This window comes from Gambusia affinis, linkage group LG12 (assembly GCF_019740435.1).
Source record: "Gambusia affinis linkage group LG12, SWU_Gaff_1.0, whole genome shotgun sequence".
Lineage (NCBI taxonomy): Eukaryota > Metazoa > Chordata > Actinopteri > Cyprinodontiformes > Poeciliidae > Gambusia > Gambusia affinis.
In genome coordinates this window covers 10,799,264-10,819,736 of record NC_057879.1, presented here as the reverse complement: position 1 = coordinate 10,819,736, position 20,473 = coordinate 10,799,264, and the positions used below count along the sequence as shown (strand labels likewise).

General features: G+C 37.6%; 1 protein-coding gene and 1 long non-coding RNA gene across 3 annotated transcripts; both read right to left on the bottom strand.

Annotated features, from left to right (window-relative positions):
- Positions 1-2,805: 2,805 nt before the first annotated feature.
- Positions 2,806-4,858, bottom strand: LOC122841193. Its single transcript, XR_006372352.1, has 3 exons — positions 4,659-4,858; positions 4,450-4,567; positions 2,806-3,409 (listed from the first exon to the last, which is right to left on the bottom strand). It is a non-coding gene; the product is annotated as an uncharacterized LOC122841193 (long non-coding RNA).
- A 2,167-nt stretch (positions 4,859-7,025) lies between these two features.
- Positions 7,026-9,034, bottom strand: LOC122841133 (predicted GPI-anchored protein 58). Of its 2 annotated transcripts, XM_044134177.1 has the most exons (4): positions 8,728-9,034; positions 8,544-8,646; positions 8,069-8,248; positions 7,026-7,987 (listed from the first exon to the last, which is right to left on the bottom strand). In XM_044134177.1, the coding sequence occupies exons 1-4, from the start codon at positions 8,792-8,794 to the stop codon at positions 7,426-7,428; spliced, it is 912 nt and encodes a 303-aa protein (XP_043990112.1). In that variant the 5' UTR covers positions 8,795-9,034; the 3' UTR covers positions 7,026-7,425. The 2 variants fall into 2 exon arrangements, with proteins under 2 accessions (XP_043990112.1, XP_043990111.1); XM_044134176.1 differs by having other exon boundaries at positions 7,026-8,248; positions 8,728-9,033.
- Between the last annotated feature and the right edge of the window lie 11,439 nt (positions 9,035-20,473).

The window sequence follows — 20,473 nt, the reverse complement described above, 5'->3', positions numbered from 1 at the left end:
GTACTTAGCTAAGGGGAAGCGTATGTTTGTGAGACCGCCACACATACGGCGGTCTCTGAGCTGCTACTGCATCGGGCTGCCTTCAGGGACAGTCGGAAATTACAGTTTTCCTGGCAAATCTTTGCCGAGCTCATAAGTATTATATTTTAAAATGACCATTTCCAGTGGGGTGGCAGTAGGGGTGGCAAGGGCTCTGTTGGGGGTGGCAAATGCAACCCCTCTGGCTCCGCCACTGGTTTGACACAAGCGTTTATTAAATAAAATCATAGAGTTCTTAACTCTTGAATGTTTTGCGGATATATAGTGTGTATTTTTGCTTCGCAATTTCTTCTTTTGTAACATTGAAGCTGAGTTATGTACTCAGCTAGAAATGGGAGAATAAGTTCATTATATTGCTACATGTTGAATTTGTACTAAAGTGAGAGTTGTGTCTGTATTCTGAGCACAATGTTGGGCCTGTTTTGCGGGGTGTATCGGACTCTGCCAGGGATTTCCTTTGTCACCAATCCTGTTTGTGGACAAGATCTCAGGACCTTGGACCGCTATGTCGTCTGTTTCTCTCTCCCCCTGTGGTCCTATTCCTCTGATTGTGTGGACAGTGCAGCTGCTGTCCTCTCCCAGCTCATCAGCACATCAAGTCTTCTGCATAAAAGGAACCGGAAGAGTTCGGCTCATGCTGGCTGCTATGTTTCTAGTGAAAAACCGTATAGCTCATTTTCTGTTCTTGTTAAGTAATGCCCAGAGCTTTGTTTCTGTTCCTTGTTTCAATAAGCAAGGCTCAATACGCTCTCCTGCCTCCACTGCCACAGCTCTTACCCCTTTCTCCTTAGAGCAATACTGACACCAGTTGTGGTTTTTCAAATGGGTGACATGGTTTTCTGCCAGGAGGCACCACAATACAAATGAAAGGTTATATATTTGCCCCTCCCCCAAACAAACAAAGAGCATAGGCACTTCCGTCTGGTGTGCACGATAATATTATATTGCAATACATTTTAAAAAGGGGAAAAAAAAAACATCTCTTGAGAATAGATGATTTTCTACCTATATTAATACAACACGTTTCCTTAAAACTTGCTTGCATACTGTCAGGTTGTACTTACCGCGGCTCCAAAACAAGTTTTTAAAAACACCACCCGTGTGCTACATGTTGAGTGTTGCCTATCAGCTCGTCAGGTTTTCTGAAATGTTTTGTATAATTCTTAGAAGAGAGGAAATAGCCCCTCTAATACTATTCTTCTAAATCAGACCCCCAGAAGCATATGCATGTTTGTACACATTTGCTCAACTCAGCACACAGGATGTGGTAATTGGTGTGGTAACATAAGTCCACCACCTCAAAAATAAACTCCCCTGAAAGACAAAGTGTAATAATTCAAAGTATAGAGTACATTGACGATTCAATCTTACAACAGCCAAGCTACACATCATTTTTAATGGTAGAGTTTGAGCCAACTATCTGTCTTAATGCATGCTCTTATATTGTAATCAGCAACCACAAGGTTTGATTTTGTGGTATTTTGTTTGCGTCACAGTAAACAGGAAAAACAGACGTTGCGATGCGACTGGTAGGATGGTAATAAACAAGATAAAGCGCTGCTAAAAAACGACCGCTTTGCCCTACTTACATCTAAAGTAAGTAGGGCTTACATCTTATACATACTGTATCAACAATCTGCACCCAGAAAAGATTTTTTTTTTAAATTACATGACAATGCATTGAGTTCTTACTGTAAATACAGAAGACCACTATATGCCAAGTTAGACATAAAACAGCCATAGTGTGTGTGTCCATAAAATATATAGATGGATGTCCTATACGTGACATGAATGCTTGTGGCTGTTGTTTTAGATGTGTTGTATGCAGAGTTTTCGTGCGATTTTGAATTTCTCAAGAAAGATCTTGGCCTTGTGGGTTGAACAAGCTTCCTCAGTACATCACGCAAGCTGGCATTACACGGCTGATCCCAGCTGCTGATAGTAGCTGGTGACCCTGAAAAGTCTGCTCTGATGTACCATAAATGTTGAGTCTTGAGTCAAGCCATGATGATGAATTTTCCATTGCTTGCAGGACAGAATAAATGTTACTTTCTAAGACTAACTTTTGACCAAATCTAAAACAGCAAGCTACCGTTAGATGGTGGAACTAGAGGCACGGGATCTCGTAATATTGAATTTTCACAATATCTCATGATTTTATTATTTGTCTAGGCAGCATGGCTATCACTGTCATCCTTGTCTTAAAGCAGGAACAAACCATTTCATAGTACATGAGCGAAACAGTGAGCTGAGCATCAGGACGTGATCCATTCACGCTGCATCACAGCACAACACGAGTCACCAGACGTGCAGTGAGTCCTGATTAATGGGGGTCTGTCGGTAATCTTGGAACTTGGCCCTTGTAATTGTCCTAAATTCCCCCCCATACAGTGTTCCTGGCTGTAAGACACCAAAATCCAATTCGGCACGTATGAGTCCTGTTGGTATTAGTTTCTGATGTGTGTTAAATTTTGGGAAATCCTCTGTATTTTCCTAATCTCTGGCCTCATAGCTCACTACGTATGAACATCACTGTCCATCTAATTGGATGACTTGTTTGGATTAAAATTTGGTCGTAAAGTAGTTTGTTGAATGCTTTTTTTTTAATTGTGATGGTTTTTAAGATGATCTTGTGTTTTTACTGTAACAACAGTCAAACTGCTCTATTCCCAAAAGGCTCTGTGTTGTTTCCTTTTTCCGTTTTTATATGCAGATGGATTTCATTTTGCAGCAATGTCTTGTACTGTCAGAATAAACACACATTTGTTCAATAAATTATTTATTTGCATACCAGATTAATAGCTAATAGTAATACATTATCAGCACTACAAAGCTTTATTAGGATATATTGCAGATTTACCATACATGATTTTGTTTCCCACAATTATTGTGCTTTTTTCATTATTGAAGCAATGACTTGCAACCTAATGACTTGGACACCAAGTGGAAATTGCATAAATGTTTTATAACATATCAAATACTGAAGTGTCTTGTGCTCTACATTATTTGCTTATTTTCAAATTTAATTTGAAGTGACATTTTTTGTGTGTGTTTTCTGATTACCAAAGATTTACTATATGCATCTCTGAGTAGCAAGAGCCTGGACCAATCATCCAATTATTCAGTTAGGCTCGTGATTTGAATAGGCTGAAATTACATCATGTTATTACTCTTCTAGCCTTGCTTCATTTTCTATCCCTTTCAGGTTTGTGTGCTGTTGTGATGGTTCTCCACGACTTCATGGATACCGATGGTGGTGGCATGGCTGAAGTGTTGAATTGTTGTCTTTGCCTCCAACTTCCGGATAATATTCTTTGTCCACTTGCTGTTGGGGTCGGCACAAATTATCCTTCCACCCACTGTCCGAAACCTGCAAATGTTTTTAAGCATAAATGACACTGGAATTCAGTTTAACCTTATTTGATCATATATACATATTGAAATCTTTTAACTCAAAGAAATCTTGCTTCAGATTGCAGGACACAATCACACAACAGGCTGGAAACAATCAGCAATGAAATGGGCTGGAAGGAGCCTCATTGTTTTTCACCAACCAATATGTGTCACAGCCTTTTGTTCCAAAAAACCAAAATTTCCAATAGAGGCCATGGGTTTTGGATTTGTATGCATTTTTGTATTGATTTATTTATTGTAAAAGTAGAGACAAAATAATAACTAAAAACGTCTTGTAGCTTAGTCGAAAAGAAAAATAATCTCAATTTAATGTTTGACGGTACAAAAAAAGTGGTTTGAAAATATGAAAAAGTGTTTTTAATGTAGGAAAAAGTGGTCAAAAAATCATTCTACAAAACCTCCCGTCCACACCAGACATTTGCCAAACAATCCTCCACCAAGAGCCCTGTGTGTTCTTAATTACACAAATTAATGGAAGGGTCTAACAATAAGCCACGTAATCTAAACAATTCCAAATATTAATTACAAATTTTGGTTCTAAATTAGCTTAAACATATTCTAACAACCCAAAGAATAAAACTAAATTGGTAGAAATTATAAACTACAAAAACTTGGCATAAATGGCCACAACAATATGTTTAACTGTGCGGCAATGTAAAGGGATGACGGTGATTATTTGCAACCCCAAGTCTCTTCCACTGGATGTAAATTGAGTTTTCTTCTCTCTTTCTAATGACATATCAAGTTTTTTTGTGGGTTTTTTGCTATAGCTTTGTTAACATTTATAATTTTGTTAGACCATTGCTAGGTATTTTTTGGATGACCGGGAGATCACATAAAACATTCTGTATTCACTAAAATGTGTAAAAGGTTAAAAACAAACACTATAAATACAAATCTGTACAATGATTAATTTGGACAAATAAAGAGAGATGTTACTATGAGATCAGATGTACCTGATAGGTTCAAGACAGTGAAAAAGCATAGATTACTTACACAACTAGACTAAAGCGACAGTCATGTTCCTTCTGAATGGTGTATTCCTTAATCCTAGTATAAGGGAGATTTTTACTGGACACCATAACACATGGACAGTCATTTCCAGGTCCACCGACTACAAAGGTAACACACAGAGACAAATTATTTAAGTATTAATACACACAGACCACTCAATCAATAACATTTTGATATTTTCTTGTACTTACTTGCTTGGACCAAGTTCATCCATGCAGCTAAAAAAAGTAGAGCATTTAAAATCAATCTGAATTGCATCTTCAGAGTCAAACCTTGCTTTTAGTTGGCAAGTATCAAGCGTATCGATCTTTCTGAGATCGAGGGATCACATTAATCTAATTTTTGAGCTCTTCTTCTGTGTTTTTACAAGCCCCTCTCTACTCCATCAACCTTTTCCGGTCCCCATAGAAGTCTGTCACCGTGGTTACAGAGCAGGGAGAGGAAATAGTGAGGTTTTTTTTGGGTTTTTTTTTTTACCTCTCAAAAGTCAAAGATGACAATCAGTCCACTAACCACAGAACCAGTGAGAGTGAAACAAACACAAGACTAAACATTCCTACTCCTGAATACAGAGAGTCATCATTTTCCACCACCCTTACCGAGAAGACCCCCGTCCACTTTAATAAATCATATGCAAACCATATAGTCATCTTCTTCAATCAAGACACAAATGTAAAACCCAATAAATAAATACATACATTTGGCCATTTCCTCCAAGACTATGGAAAGTTTCTGAGGTGTTGAGTAATTTTACCCAGACCTATTTACAGAGCTACGGTAGATTTGTTAATTTCAAAATTGATTGGTTATGTAGGATGCAGTTCCATATTGATAACATGTACTCATTACTTTAGACCGTCATCCTCTTGTTTTTATTACACTCATCAGGAAAGTAACCTTATGAATCAGCATTTTATTCCTCATTGATGTGCTACTCATTAACTTTTCAATCACGGAAAAATTTAGCTACAATGCACCACTTTAAAGAATATGTGTTTTTTCACTTTCAAATAGTTGGTATTGATCTGACAGTTGTGGGTGGCTTAGTTGATTTCACGTTGGGTGCTTTTGCCAACCATTTGGGATCAGTTATCTGAGGATTCACACAAACTCCTTATCTCCATTTAATAAAGTTTGCGTAGTCAGGAAGTTTTAAATCGTCATTACCTGCAGTGTTAATTACTGCAGTTAAAGTGCTTGTGAAAGTACTTTATGGTGCAATGCAAGAAAATCCCAGAAAGAGACTAAAGACGTCTTAAGGAGCTCCTTGTTGAAACAGAAACCACCTCATCTCTGAAATGAGGAAGATTAGAGTAAAATGCATTTACAGTTTTTTTTTGTTTGTTTGTCTGTATGTATGCTCACTGCAAAATCTTAGTAACAAGTAAGTACTGATAATTTTTTTATTCCTCAGATTTGTCATTATAAAACCTGATTGATAATTGATCTCTGTTTTAATCAAAGGCATGGTTGCGAAGATATAAAAACCTCCAGAAAGAAATGGAAGTATGTTGAATTACTTAGGGCATTTCACAATGCAAAAGTGAAAACAGGAACGTTGTGTAAAGTTACTGAAGATAAATCATAGTAACATCGGAGTTAAAAAGCTTAGGGATAGTGATCACTGCAGATTGTCTCAGAGGTTTGATTTAGCACATATGGGCTTTCCAGGCCTTATTGTCAATAGTAGAATTTAACATCAATACTTTACTTTTGCTTAGCTGTTTTGTAATTACACTATATTTGCAAGAAATTTGTTGAATTTTTATGTTTGTCTGTACGGCTGGCTGACCCATTGAGCAAATTTTGTCAAGTGTAGCGACGTCATCGTCCAGGTCTACCATGCATTTGTTCCTGTTCATTTCCTCTCACCATCACTTCCTCTTTTTCATCAGCCCTTTCTACACAACTGATCTGTTTTGGTTCTTTTCACATTACATTTTAGTTTCATTCATCCCTTCTTATTCTCCTGTACAAGCCACATGCATTAAACTTTTTAAACATGCCTCTTCATGAGGTAAATGAAATGCAGCATGATCAGTTGATCTTGGTTTGTCTGCCACTTAAACTGTGGTCCTACTGCATGCACTAGCTCATGCTCTCTCCTCCAATCAAACCAGTGAACTCACATTGTTGTCATGGCCTCTGTGAACATGACGATAAAATACACCTAGAAGAACGTAGCTACTAAAAATAATGATTGTGAGGATTAACTATTTTAGCTTCATTATGTTTTAGTATATAATAGATATTTTTTTTCTGACGAGTGTTGTTTGAAGTTTTTTTTCTGTCTTACTTCTTAACTGTTCACCCAATCTGCATTTCCGACGTTGGCATTTAACTAAACTGGTGCTGCTGTCTCTCTTATCAGCTGCATGTCTGAGCTGGTTTCCTGCCTGCATATGCAAGGCCACTGACACAGAATCTGATGCACGAAAACCAGCAATTAAACTCTTTGTGTTCATAAGCAATTCTAAGAAATAATGACAAACTGAGGTCCTATTAAGATTTTTAGTTTATTTACAGCAAAAACACATTTGTTGAATTATGATTTTAATTTTAAGTGAGAATAATTATAGCTTCTTTGCATTACATATAAATTATAAATAGTCATTCATCTTTACATGCACACAGTCCAGATATAAAGCATAATTTTACAAGTATATAGCTGTTCTATTAAAGCTTTGATCCACAGGAGGAGTTATAAGACAATCTTTGGGAGTTGAATAAATGAGGAATTAAAATTACAAAGAAGAAACAAAGAAATAGAAATATCAAACGTACATATATCACAACCCTTCATTCTGAATTTATTTTATGTGTTCATTAGGTGCAATGCATTGAAAGCCACTGTATTTAAATATTGCATGCCATATGTCTATGAAGTAATTTTGCTGACAGCGACCACTTAGATTTCTATGTACATCTTCTCTGCCAGTTCTTCATTTCCTTGTTTTGTCATTTCCTTAGTGTTAAACGTCTTTGTGTTGATGCTCTTCTTGTTGTCGAGGATGTTGCTAGAATACGGTGAAGTGCTGTCCTGGAACCAGAGGCATCGGAAGTGGTGTTTGGTGCTGATGTTGGATTTGGAGAGGATTTTGCAGATATTGGGTTAAAAATTGTTGATGGTGCTTTTGAAGAGGTTGATGTTTTGGTTGATGGTGCTGACGTTAGTTCTGATGCTGGTTCTGATCCTGATAATGATGCTGGGCCTGATGGCGCTGCTGATGGTGTTGATGGTGGTTCTGATCCAAGTGCTATTGATGGTGTTGATGGTGGTTCTGATCCAAGTGCTATTGATGGTGTTGATGGCACTGTTGCTGGTTCTGAGCTTGGTGAAGTTGCTGGTCTTGATGGTGGTTCTGATTCCAGTGCTGATGTTGGTTCTGATCTTGGTGACATTGATGGTACTAATGCTGGTGCAGATTGTAGCTCTGATCCTGGTGCTGTTGTTTGTTCTGATCTTGGTGATATTGGTGACATTGATGGTACTAATGCTGGTGCAGATGGTTGCTCTGATCTTGGTGCTGTTGTTTGTTCTGATCTTGGTGATATTGGTGACATTGATGGTACTAATGCTGGTGCAGATGGTTGCTCTGATCTTGGTGCTGTTGTTTGTTGTGATCCTGGTGCTGATGCTGGGGCTGATGGTGATTTTGATTCTGATGATGAGTCTTTTGATGTGTTTTGATTCTGGCTTTTCTTCAGCTGCAGAATAACACGGTTTGCCCAGTCATCTTTGAGGTCGTAGCAAATGGTCTTTCTGCCCACTGTCTGAAACCTGAAAATGATTTTTAGTTAATATCATTATTATTCAATTTTATCATTGTTTTTCATTATTAATGCAAGGTTACACTGATAATAATACATCTTTTAGCCTGTTTTGCAAAATTGTTGTTCCTGTAATGAATGTGAGATTAAATGAAAAATACTGTAGTGCCTTAAAACTAAATGCAAAGGTAAAAATAAATCTCCTACACACCAGAAATAAAAATTTGCACACATGAACAGAGATGTTGCGATGAGATCAGATGTAACTGACAGTGTAGAACAGTGAAAAGATATAAACTACTCACACAATTGCACTGAAGGGACATTTGCCTTCCTCCTGAAAGGTGTATGTCTTAATTTTATAATATCGGATTTTCTTGACGGAGACCGCGGTACAAGGACAGTTGACTAAAAAGATAAACAACAGAGACGTAAGTATCAATATTCAAAGCACTTAATCAATGACTTTTAAATATTTTTTGTACTCACTTGCTTGGACCACGTTCATCCATGTTGTGAAACATAAAAGAGAAGTTAAAATCAAGCTGAACTGCATCCTCGGGATAAGTCTTTGCCCTTAAATGTGTAGCTGTCGAGTCTTTCAGTGAACACAGTTTCTCTGTAAACAATCTCCGCGCCGAAATGTATACAAGAGCAGAGGATCCAGTTAGTCTTGTTCAGGCGACAGACACGTGGTGTTCGTCTTTCAAGCAGCAGCGTGCTTTCACTCTTCTGAAACTTTCAGTTTTGATCTCAGCTCTTCTTATACTACAAGACCCTCTCCCTCCCACGTAAATGTTTCCTCCACGACCAGAACAAATTGCTACAGCAGCCACATTGCGGGGAGAGGAAACAGCGAATTCACCTTTCAGTATCAAAGAAGGGAGTCGTTCCATTTACCACCGTCCTGCCCACACTGCACTAAATTTTCGCCTAAACATTCCTATATATACACACTTTATACACTAATTATCATAATTTTCCACCACACTCACTCTGAAAATTTTGATTTGCCTCATATTTTTAGTTCACACACTTTTTGAATCATTCTGTTTCCCTTATGCACAAAACCATATAGCCTTTATTTACCCCATGTCACATTTTTTTAGGGTTTTTTTCTTTTACTGAATATTTACATTCTACCTTCTCACCAGGCAAAGAGAGCTCATCTGAACTCATACAGTAGACTTTCTCAGTTAAGCAAAGTACAAGTGTTCATGTAATTTAAGTTTGTCAGTCAAAAAAGAATTGACCCAGATATGGGTTGTTCGATCAGTCCTTGTCAGGGTTTTTGCAAACTATACTACAGCAAAATAGAAGGTTTTCTTAGACTGTATTTTATGATGTAAGCAGTTTACAAAATTATATCCAAATGTTATGAAATATTATTACTACAAAAAGTTTTTTGTGTTTGTTTTCCCTTTATGAAAAGTGAGAATCTGTGGAGTTTGTTTTTGTTGTCACCCATCATGCTTCACCATCATTTTGACCCCTTCCACTCATCCTCCTTGACCCTTCTGCCTACTCATTTAGCTAACTTGTTTGACTTGAACAATTTTTGGTATATTTATGTCAACTATAGTACACTCAACTTCAGAAAGGGAGTTTTGTAGGTCATACTTTTAAGTAAAGTCAACATGGAGATGAAAACACAAAATTTGTGTAAATGATAAGAAAAAATTGTCGTCTCACATGTAAACACTGAAACATGAAGCTGCCATTTAAAATTTTTTTCTGGGACCCACATTTAACTTGGACCCAGTTTAAGTTTTTAACATCTTTGTCACAATCTGTTCATTTGCATGTACCTTACAAAAAACATGGTTCTTATTGATGCATCAGCTCATCCTTTCTTTTATGATCAAACCAGTGAGCTCACATTGTTGTTGTCATGGTCCTTTATTAACAAGACAGGAGAGACGGCATCGATGGCATGGATCACAAAATGGATGATTGTGGGAATTCACTTATTTAAACTGCAGTTATAATTTAGTATTCTACAGACATTTTTCTAGCCAAAGTTATTCAAGGTTGTGCTCCATCTTTCTTCTTTAGTCTTCACAAAACCTGCATCTCTTACATTGCCATTTATTTACAACCTTACTGCTGTCTTTCTTATCAGCTGTATATCTGTCCTGGTTTCATTTCTGCACATGCAAACAGACCAAGACACAATCTGGAAAATAAAAACTACTATTTAAAACAATTTTTTTTTACTATTTAAAAAAAAATTTAAACTGATTGTGTTCATAAGCAAATAAAAAAAAATCTTATTAAATTAATTTCTGTTAGGATTATGTATTCACAGGAACAATGTGCTTGTTCAGTTATTTATTTATAAATTAAAACAATTAAAATATATAGTTTATTTTTGCTTTACATACAAATTTATATTAAAAAAAATCTTTAGATGCATATAGTACAGATATAAAGCATAGTTTCACAATTATTTATTTGTGCTACATTAACGATTTGATATTCAAGCTGGTCAGGACACTCTGGAGGAGTTGAAAGACAATCTTAAATGTTAGATAGTTGTGAAGGAAAAAATACTAACAAAACATGCACATAGGAAATATTAAATATGCAAATATTGCCACTGTTCATCCTGAGTTTGTTGTACCCGTGAGTTGCAAAGCACTGAAAGCCACAGTATTTAAGTATTGCATGTTAAATTTATTAAAAGAAACTTTGCTGTCAGCAGTCACTTTGATTTGCTTGTACATCTTCTCTGCCATTTCTTCATATTTCTCCTTTTTGCTTGTTTCCTGGTTCTTTGATATCTTCGTTTGGATGTTTTTCTTATTTTCATGGATGTTGCTGGTATACGATCGTTTGCTGAGGTGGTACCAGAGGTACCAGCAATGGTGTTTGATAATGATGTTGGTGCTGATCTTGGATTTGGAGTTGACTGGGTAGATACTGAAGTTAAAGTTGTTGACGACGGTGTTGAGGATGGTGCTGTTGAGGAGGTTGATGTTTTGGTTGATGGTGCTAATGTTTGGTCTGATGTTGGTTCGGATCCTAACAATGATGCGGGGCTTGATGTTGACGATGGTCCGGACCATGGTGGTGATGTTGACGGTGATTGTGCTGATGTTCGTGTCGACTGTGGTGGTGTTCCTCGTTTTGATAGTTTTTCATTCTGTCTTTTCTCCAGCTGCCGAATGACATGTTTTGCCCATTGATCATTGGGATTGGAGCAAATTGTCTTTCCTTCCACTGTACGAAACCTGAAATGTATTGTCAGTTGTTTAAATTATTATTATTCAGCTTTATCATTGTTTTTCTTTTTCAGTGCAGGGCTACACATAACTATTTTCTAATATTTTTGTTACAATTGTTACTGCTAGGTTTTTTTTTTAATGATTGGGAGATCAAATGAAATGCTGTAGTGTATTAAAACAAATTGCAAAGATAAAAAACTAAATTCTCTGAAAAACCTTATATAAATATCTGACAGATTGCAGAACTGAACAGCGATGTTGCAATGAGAACAGATGCAATTGATCAAAATGGAGTAAGAATATAGACTACTTACACAACTGCGCTAAAGAAACAGATGCCTTCCATCTGATTGGTGTAATTCTCAATATTAGAATGATGGAGTCTTATTGTAGAGAAAGTACGACATGGACAACCATTAGGAGATCTGATGACTAAAAACATATTTAAAAAAAAGAAAGAGAGAGACAGATAATTTAAGTATCACTATATTCAGACCACTTTATCAAAATCTTTTTTGTACTCACTTGCTTGAACCAAGTTCATCCATGTTGTGAAACAGAAAAAAGACGTTAAGATCAAGCTGAACTGCATCGTCAGGATAACTCTTTGCCCTTAAATGAGTAGATCTCAAGCCTTTCAGTGAGCACCGTTTCTAATAAACAATCTCCCCATACACCGAAATGTATACAAGAGCAAAGAATCCGGCAAGTCTTGTTAAGGCAGCAGCAGGTGTTCGACTTTCAATCAGCAGGGTGCTTTCACTCTTCTGAAACTTTGAGTTTTGATCTCAGTCCTTTATATACTATACTACAAGCTCCTCTGCCTCCCACCTAAACCCTTCCACCACTACTAAAGAGGGTTGTCACGGCAGCCACAGGGTGGGGAGAGGAAACAACGAGTTGACCTTTCACACGTCAAAGATGTGAATCAGTCCATTTACCACCGTACTGCCCACACTGCATTAAACACCACCCACACTTTGAAATATTTTGTTGCTCTTTTGCCTAAAAAATAATCTAGTCTTTATTTGCTTAACTTCAGTATTAACCTGTTATTTTTGAAATACCTTACTATCAGTAAAAACCTTGTTTTATCTTTTCACTAGACAAAGAAATGACCTCATCTGAACTCACACAGTGGACTTCCTCACTTAGACAAAATAGATGTGTACATATTTGATTCTGTCAGAAAAGTAAAATTGGTCCAGCTATGTTTAGTTCTAGCAGTCATTTTAACTCATCTTTTTGTTTTTTTACAGTTCTGTGTACTGTACTGAAGAGCAAAGTTTTCCGAGACTGTATATCATGATTTCACTTGTTGACAGAATTATATCTAAATATTTCGAAGTTTTATTTCAACACAAAAAGTTTTCAATTCCATTCAGCTCAATTCAATTTATTTACATGATCTCAAGGCACTTTGCAAAAAAGAAAAAAGTTAATTCACTCCAAGCACAAATATATTCACATAGATCCTAGTTATTATCCAACGCAATAAAATTCAGTTTACTTCCAAAATTGCTTCAAGAAGTTTGAAAAGTCTAAGAAAACCCAATAGATTGTTTTCAGTGCCTGACTTGCAGAATTCGCTCCTCCCAGTCTAACATGCACTGAGGGTGGACAATCACTTGATTGTGACGTTTTATGGTTCAATTTCACTTTCATAAAAAGTGAAGTCATTGGATCTGTGCATGGCCTTTCAGAAATTGGAGATGAATTTTTAGGATAGCTCAAAGACAGGACAGAAAGTTGTTAAAAACCATTTGCCAGCACAGTAGAGAGAATGTGTCTGTAGTATTGAAAGTGAATGTGCATGCAGACCGGAAACGGCAGACTGCAGATGTTTAGATAAAAATAAGCCAAAACACTTCAACCAAATGGTCTTTGTGTAGTCGTAAAAACTGAAGTTAGACAATATTATTTTACCCATCACAAATGGGTACAATTCTCAAAAAGGAAATTATGGGTGGTCATGGAGGAGGGTCTTTAAAGACCTTCGGTTGCTCTGTTAAAACCCACCGCAAACCTACTTTCTGTGAATCAGAAAGGAAAACCTGAGTCAACTTGAAACTATGCATGGTCATAGATGACCTCAAAAGTTCCCCCATAATAAATACTATTCACAATGAAACAGTTTTTTTTTTTTTCTAAGACTGCATATTTATGCAGTTAATGTGTTAATTTAGGCTTCGGAGAAAGACTATTGACATTAATCATTTGGCAAACTTACTTATAACTGATACAAACTAAATTTTACTATTTTATTTTAGCACTTATCTTGAGGAATACTCTATATCCAATACTACATTTGACTTCTCATCAAGTTAAGTTTGTAAAGTGGACCAATAGGCTTTTTCCTGTTGTTCTTTAGATTTTATTGTTTCTTCTAACCTGATTCATGTTTCAGGCTGATGACGTCCATGTGTGCATTGTTTAAAACCAGTAAGATTTTGGACATCTTTTCATCTCACCCATTATCCTCATTAATCTTTTTGAATACCATTTTTCCATCTTTTCTGATTTTCACAACCACTTTGATCTGAGTATATTCTCAATTAAAACCAGGAAAGTTCAACTATGTCTTAGCTTAGGTTGTCCTTTTCCTCATACGTTGTGAGTTCAGAGCACTGACCAGGGAATGTTTGACAGAGCACATAATTCTTTGTAGCAACTATATATCTTGGACCTGGAGGATCATTTCTAGTTGGCATCTATCATACACTGAAGGATGCTAAATATGAGAAAATATGTACATCCTGTCTGGAAGTGCTCTGAAAAGAGGTTGTGTTCAAAGAGCAGGAGGGATTCTTCTACATTTGACTTGGGATTGCACCAGATCAGTGCAAAGGTCTGTATGTTTTGATTTTGGACAAGTCAAGTCCATGTCAACAGAGTCTTTTCCTGGCAATTTCTCACCCAAAATGCACACATAAAGATAAATCCAAAGATGCATGTCAAAAGACACTTGAGCAGGTATCTACATTATAACATGAAGAGCATCTAAAGCATGCACAGAAACTGCAATCCACCAAATGACAGCATCCCTCCAGCAAACTATTTGTTGCAGGAGGAATATCAGGCCGAGTATTCATTCTTCTTTTATTCATTATCTGTTGTCAAGGATTGAAGCCAAGGCCACTGGTTGGCTGACAGCGTAGGAGATAGGAATTAGTCTCCTTAAAAACCAAGAGAGTGGAACGCAGCATTGCAGGAAATTACAATCAATACGCACTCTCATACCCTCATGCTACATCAACCACAAATGGAAATGAGACGCACATTGTCAAGCCCAGCAGACACACAGGGGCAGACTCGACAGCATGATTCGCACACTGACTTTCACAGAAAACCATTATGTGTTAGTTTTGACACAGAACACCTCCTTATCACCTTTCATGGAGTCTCGCTTTTCACTTCAGACCACAACTCCATGACGCTTCACACATTTCTACTTGAAGATGAGTCGCTTAGCTTTCAGCGTGGCTACGTGGTTGAGCCAGTTCATTAGAACAGGAACACGGTTTCTAATGTTGGACCGTAGCAGAGAGGTGGCACCATATTGTAAAACGGTTTCTACCGTACTGAACGCATGACACCAACCATACAATAGAGATGGATTGTGAGGGGCATGTTGTAAAAGTCAGAAGTAATTAAAGTACTGCCTGATCGGATGAACATATTTGGCCGACTATTTCTGCACATTCTGCTTGGTGAAGAATCATCTCCACGCGAATCAATGTTTAATTTTATCCTGTGTCCAACATTCTGGAAAATGATTGACTCATCCTTAGATGAAATTACTTGGATCAGACATCTGTCTTCACAAAATCTTTCCAAGAGGCCAGACGTGAGCAAGGTATATGTCAGGGTTTAGGTTCGGATGATGATGGCGTCTCAGCGTGACAAGGAGAATGTCTGGTTTTGCAAAGAGCAGAGCAAAGCGGGTCAGTGTCAGAGCTGGAGAAGTGTTGGGTGGGTGCAGTGCAGCCATGCACACCGATCAATACACCGACCTTTCCCAGAGTTATTGCGTGATGTTCTACTCTGCTCTCACCACCAACACATACAACCCACTGTTGTTCTCCAATAAAAATGTGTGTATGACCATGTCTCATTCTGACTTTTACAATGCCCTGAAAAGTACTCGCACCCATAAAACATTTTCACCACAGATTTTGATGTTTTACCGAGATTTTAACTGAAAGCTGACACAATGTACATGGTATGTTGAAAGAAAAGAATAAATAACATAGCTTTTTGTTTAACAAAGTGTGGTATGACATATGTTAAGCCCCTTTAATTCTAGTGTTACCAAACAAAATTCATTGCCACCGACTGACTTCAGAACTCATGCAGAGTTGTTTTGCAAAGGTTTGAGTGAAGACCACAGCAGACAGATCAGGGATCAAGATAGGAAGGATGTGGAACCAGGATTAGATTCTAACAGTTTCCAACCTTTACACGTATCAGAGCAATTTTTATCTGTCATCTGAAATGGAAAGATTGTCTAACAAATATAAATCAGCCACCTAATCCAGCATATCTTGCAAGAGACAAATAATCTGGGTTGCAGCTTTGAGGTCCAAGCTGACTTTGGAGAACCTGCAAAGATGCTCAACTGGGAGTTGACAATACATGTATCAATCATATACTCCAGAAATCTGGTCTTCAACAAAGAGTGGCAAGAAGAGTCATGAGAAATTTAATTTGCTTTCTGCCACGAGCTGTGTAGGTGGGGAAAAAAAATTTCCTGGCCATATGTTAGAATGGCATACTCAAAGTAAGAGCCCAAATCCAATTAAAAATTAGAGGCAAGATATGAAATTTTATGTTGACATATGCACTCTATTTAATTTGAAAAGAAAAAATTGCAGCCCCTTCATATCACAGCTAGAGTTTGCTGTTGAACAAACATGGACTGTAACACACTACTTTGTGTTGGACTGGCACGAAAAATAACTGTGAAAACATTTAAGTCTGTCTGTGTGAAGCATAAAGATACTGTCAGGTTCAAAGCAATATATCTTGTGTGGAATTTACCATAAATACTGTTCTTTTAGACTATACGTCACAGACATACACACCAGCTGTTAAAATGATGAGTGGATGGTTCTCAACAGATAAAGACCTTTGACCTTTCTCCCAGGCCCCTGACGTGTGGCTTTTGTCTGTTCTTGTGCAATATCAATGGATAAACTCAAATCCCACATGGAGTTGAGAATTGTCATTTACTTTCCAATTAATATTTCAATTAGGTAAGTAATGCCCAATTCATTACCTGAAACGGGTGGAGTTCAGATGAAGCTGACCTCAAGCCCCAGTATCAATCTCATATTGACACTTTTCTATGACGCTTGAATTGTGGATCAACCGTCCATTTAGGGAAGGCGTCAATAATCGACTTAAACCGGGGACAGGGGGGAAACATTACCATACGCATTAGCATAGACATTGCTCTCTCAGCTCTGAGGTGATTTGAATGTCTGTGAGAGTGACCGACTCACGGTTCAGGGGACGCAGGAGCGCACAAAGTTTAATCAATAAGCACTTTAATTATAGCGGCCCACGGCATGCGGCTCTTCACGGTTGGGAGACGCACGGTAGCACAGCTGATCCAGCATGATCATTTCAGATAGAGTGACTCTTTCAGCGCTTCAGTAACCCGTCTCTGGCCAACACCATTATAGACAGCAAATTGTCCACTCCTCTCTATGGATTTGGTAAAATGGGCCCATTAGTAGTAAGGTGGCAGTTGTTTTTCTGTGTGAATGTGTGTGTGTGTGCGTGTGTGTGAGTGTGTGTTGCTGATATGTTGCCTGTGAAATGAATTACATACTTTCTTCTTATGGCCTCTTCTTATCATAAGAATCAGACTGGAGTTGTCAAAACTATCACAAAATATCTGCTGGGTCACAGTTTTTGTCCTAATGGTGAATTGTTAGTATTCACTGTAGCATATTAAAACTATGTTTGAAGATACGGTCTGGTATTTTCCAATATGGGTTTCATAGCTTGTTTTTATTGTTCCAGTTTATAGTTTGTTGTTCTCGAGTAACAACTGTTATCAGAGAGCGTCTGACACGTCTAATGTGTTAGGAGTTTTGTCAGTACACTGAATTTAATATTATGCATAGGCAAATAAGCAAACACTACTGTGCATGCACTCTATGAAAAGAAAAGTCTCCATTATTTATTTGAAATTTTGAGAAGGTTTAAATTGTTATAGCTTACTGAGAAAGAAAAGGTTTTTCCAACTTGGCAACAAGACCGTTCTCTTCCTGAAAATGAAGCTGAATATTACGATCTGACATGCATTGCAAAGTTTTGCCTTAAAACTATTACAGATATGAAAAAATATCATCTGCTGCCACCCATTTTTCAGTGCAGTTCTTTATGCATTATGAAGTTCTTCTAAAGTTAGACTGTAGCTCATATTTCCAGATATTTCCATGTTTTTTCTTTTCTGTTTTGGGAAAAACAGGCTTCATGTGATCATGAAGCCTCTGTAAATGTTGTCTTTGAAAAGATTTCCTTTGATACAGATTGAACCAACTACCACTGTGAGTGACCCCTCATTCTTCCATGGAGTTTAAGGTAGGAGCACTAGATGGCGCACTTCTCCTACAGTGAGTAAAGGAGGGCTGGCACTGTGACAGAGAGAAAGTCAACCAGATTTAACCCAACAGTTAAAAGGACATAAAATGCAACGACTGGAACCCTGAGGTTACAGCTGACATTATTCTGTGCTTCATAGCAATAAAATATCAGTTGGTCCTGAATAATTTAGGCTTCCATTTTAGAAAGACTCTCCTAAACTGTTGACGTCCAGTTTGAAGCCGTGCTTCAAAATTTGTTGAAACGTTGATGATTTGACTGATTTGTCTGCTTGTTGGCCATTTGTCTCCTTTTGGCAGAGATGCATCAGATGAGGCTGTGTTTTAAAAACCTCATTAAAGTGAGATCAAACAGCCTCCTTAGACCACAAAAGTGCATTCATATCTTAATGCAGGCTCCCTCTGTTGCTTCATGGCGTTCCTTTTTGGCTGGCTTAAATATTTTACAACAAAAAGGGCTATACAGTAGATGTGGTAAATCTGTGTAGCCTCGATGTTGATCTAGATCTACATATTTCATCTAATTTTAAATCCATGTTGCATTTGAGCAAAACTCCCTGGTGTAAAAGTGGTCACGATAAGTTAGATCTGTATATCATGCTAACAGAAAAGTGAATAACTTTCACCTTTTTTCCATCGTTTTAAGTGGATAATAGCATAATAAAATACTGCATATGGCTTCACATATCAGCTAAAAATGAGGATAGTTGCAAATATGAAAAGATATTTACACACAGACCCAGTTAGTAAATCAGAATATCACTAAATAGTTCATTTATTCCTGTAACACAGTTCACAAAGTGAAGCACAGTTACATAGATTAACTTGCTTTCTGTGGATTACGTTGATTTTCAACCTAGTTAATGAAAACATGACATTTAAGATTAGAATATTACATCAGACCAATAAAAACATTGTAATAGAGGAACATAGGCCTAATGAAAACTATGTTTAACACCTGACTAAAGGTTCTTTTCAAAAGGTACTACTGCTCAAACAAATGAGTCTCATGGAAATTCTAACTTTACTAACTTTTGCTGAATGTGACTGTAAGGAAGTAGAGGATGGAAACAACATGCATTATAAGTTTTGCTGAATCATCTAAGCTGCCCAGGTTGTTTTTTCCTAAGAAAATTTGTATATATCAAAAATTATTCTCACTCAAAATTAATAATTTATACATTTTCTTTCTCCCTCAGTGTATATCAGTCGACCACATGTGTTTAAACACATGTGTTTAAATGTGTATTTAAACACATTTAAACCAATGTGTTTAAATACATTTAAACACATTGGTTTAAATGTATTTTCTACTAAAACCTGATCACCAGGCTGTTTTTCAACCTCGTCACTCCAACCACCGCCACTTTGTTGTCTTTTTGCCCACAATGACCCCGTTAGCCCTTAAAAAAAAATTTTCTTTCACCCTTCTCTTCCCTCTGCGAGATTTTGCCATTGGCTCCTGGGTTAAGCAGGTCATATAATCCCTAAATGTGCGTCCGTGTGTGTTTGTGTGCATGAGAAAGCGCTGTCCCTCCTGCTTTGGCGAGATTATTCCAAGTTCCTGACCTCCGGGAAGTAAGAGGGGCCCATGTTTGGAAACACAGTCGACTGTCTTTGTCTTGTGAAGCGGAATGGGGGAGACCTCGGCCAGGGGCCTCCGTCTCTCTGAGAACCCACAGACGTACTCGGCCTGCCCCGGAGCTGCCGTGTGTCGACTAATTCTTGCCACCTCCATTCTAATGTGAACATGCCTTGATTAAGCAACCAGCTGGAGAAGCAGCTCCCTCGACACACACTTTAGCACACAAGAAAACAACAGGAGGAGTTTGGCTTGCAAGCAAAAACATTGATCCACAGTCCCTTCACTGTGAGTCAATCTGGCCCCAATAGCCATTCAAGTGTATCTGCTTGATCTGATGTTTCCCGATAAGAGAAATTCCTCCTGGGGTCTGTGTGTGAATAAGAGATATTGATTGTCGAGTGTCATGGCGGTATAGATCTCGAGCAGCTGTAAAGGGGTTTAAATGAGGCCCGTAGCATATAATTAAAATGGTGTGATAACGTCAAAGTAGATGCAAGAGAAGAATTGGGGGGTTTTCTAGGTTTGACTACAAACCGTCCTCACCTTGCTTTCATAGTGTGAGTATCTCCGAACAAGTAAAACAGCCCTGCTGATTGCTGTCAGAATACTCAGACAGTATATTATGTCACTTCACGCTCTTAAAGATTTTCATGCACATTCACAAAGAAAAAAAGCTTCATTCTGCATCTCTGAACTTTCTGTGGATTTATGTTGAGTCATAGCACCTTGTCTTTAGGTTGATCAACATATGTTTCCTAATTTTTTCCAGGAGAGAAAGGACTGAAGGCTTTTTTTTATTGCCAATAGTC

Excerpts from the sequence above, each read along its gene's own strand:
- LOC122841133 (XM_044134176.1), bottom strand. The coding sequence starts at position 8,794 with ATGCAGTTCAGCTTGATTTTAACTTCTCTTTTATGTTTCACAACATGG. Across the intron at positions 8,647-8,727 it reads GATGAACGTGGTCCAAGCAA|TCAACTGTCCTTGTACCGCG; the intron begins GTGAGTACAAAA and ends TTATCTTTTTAG. Across the intron at positions 8,249-8,543 it reads TGTCCCTTCAGTGCAATTGT|GTTTCAGACAGTGGGCAGAA; the intron begins GTGAGTAGTTTA and ends AATCATTTTCAG.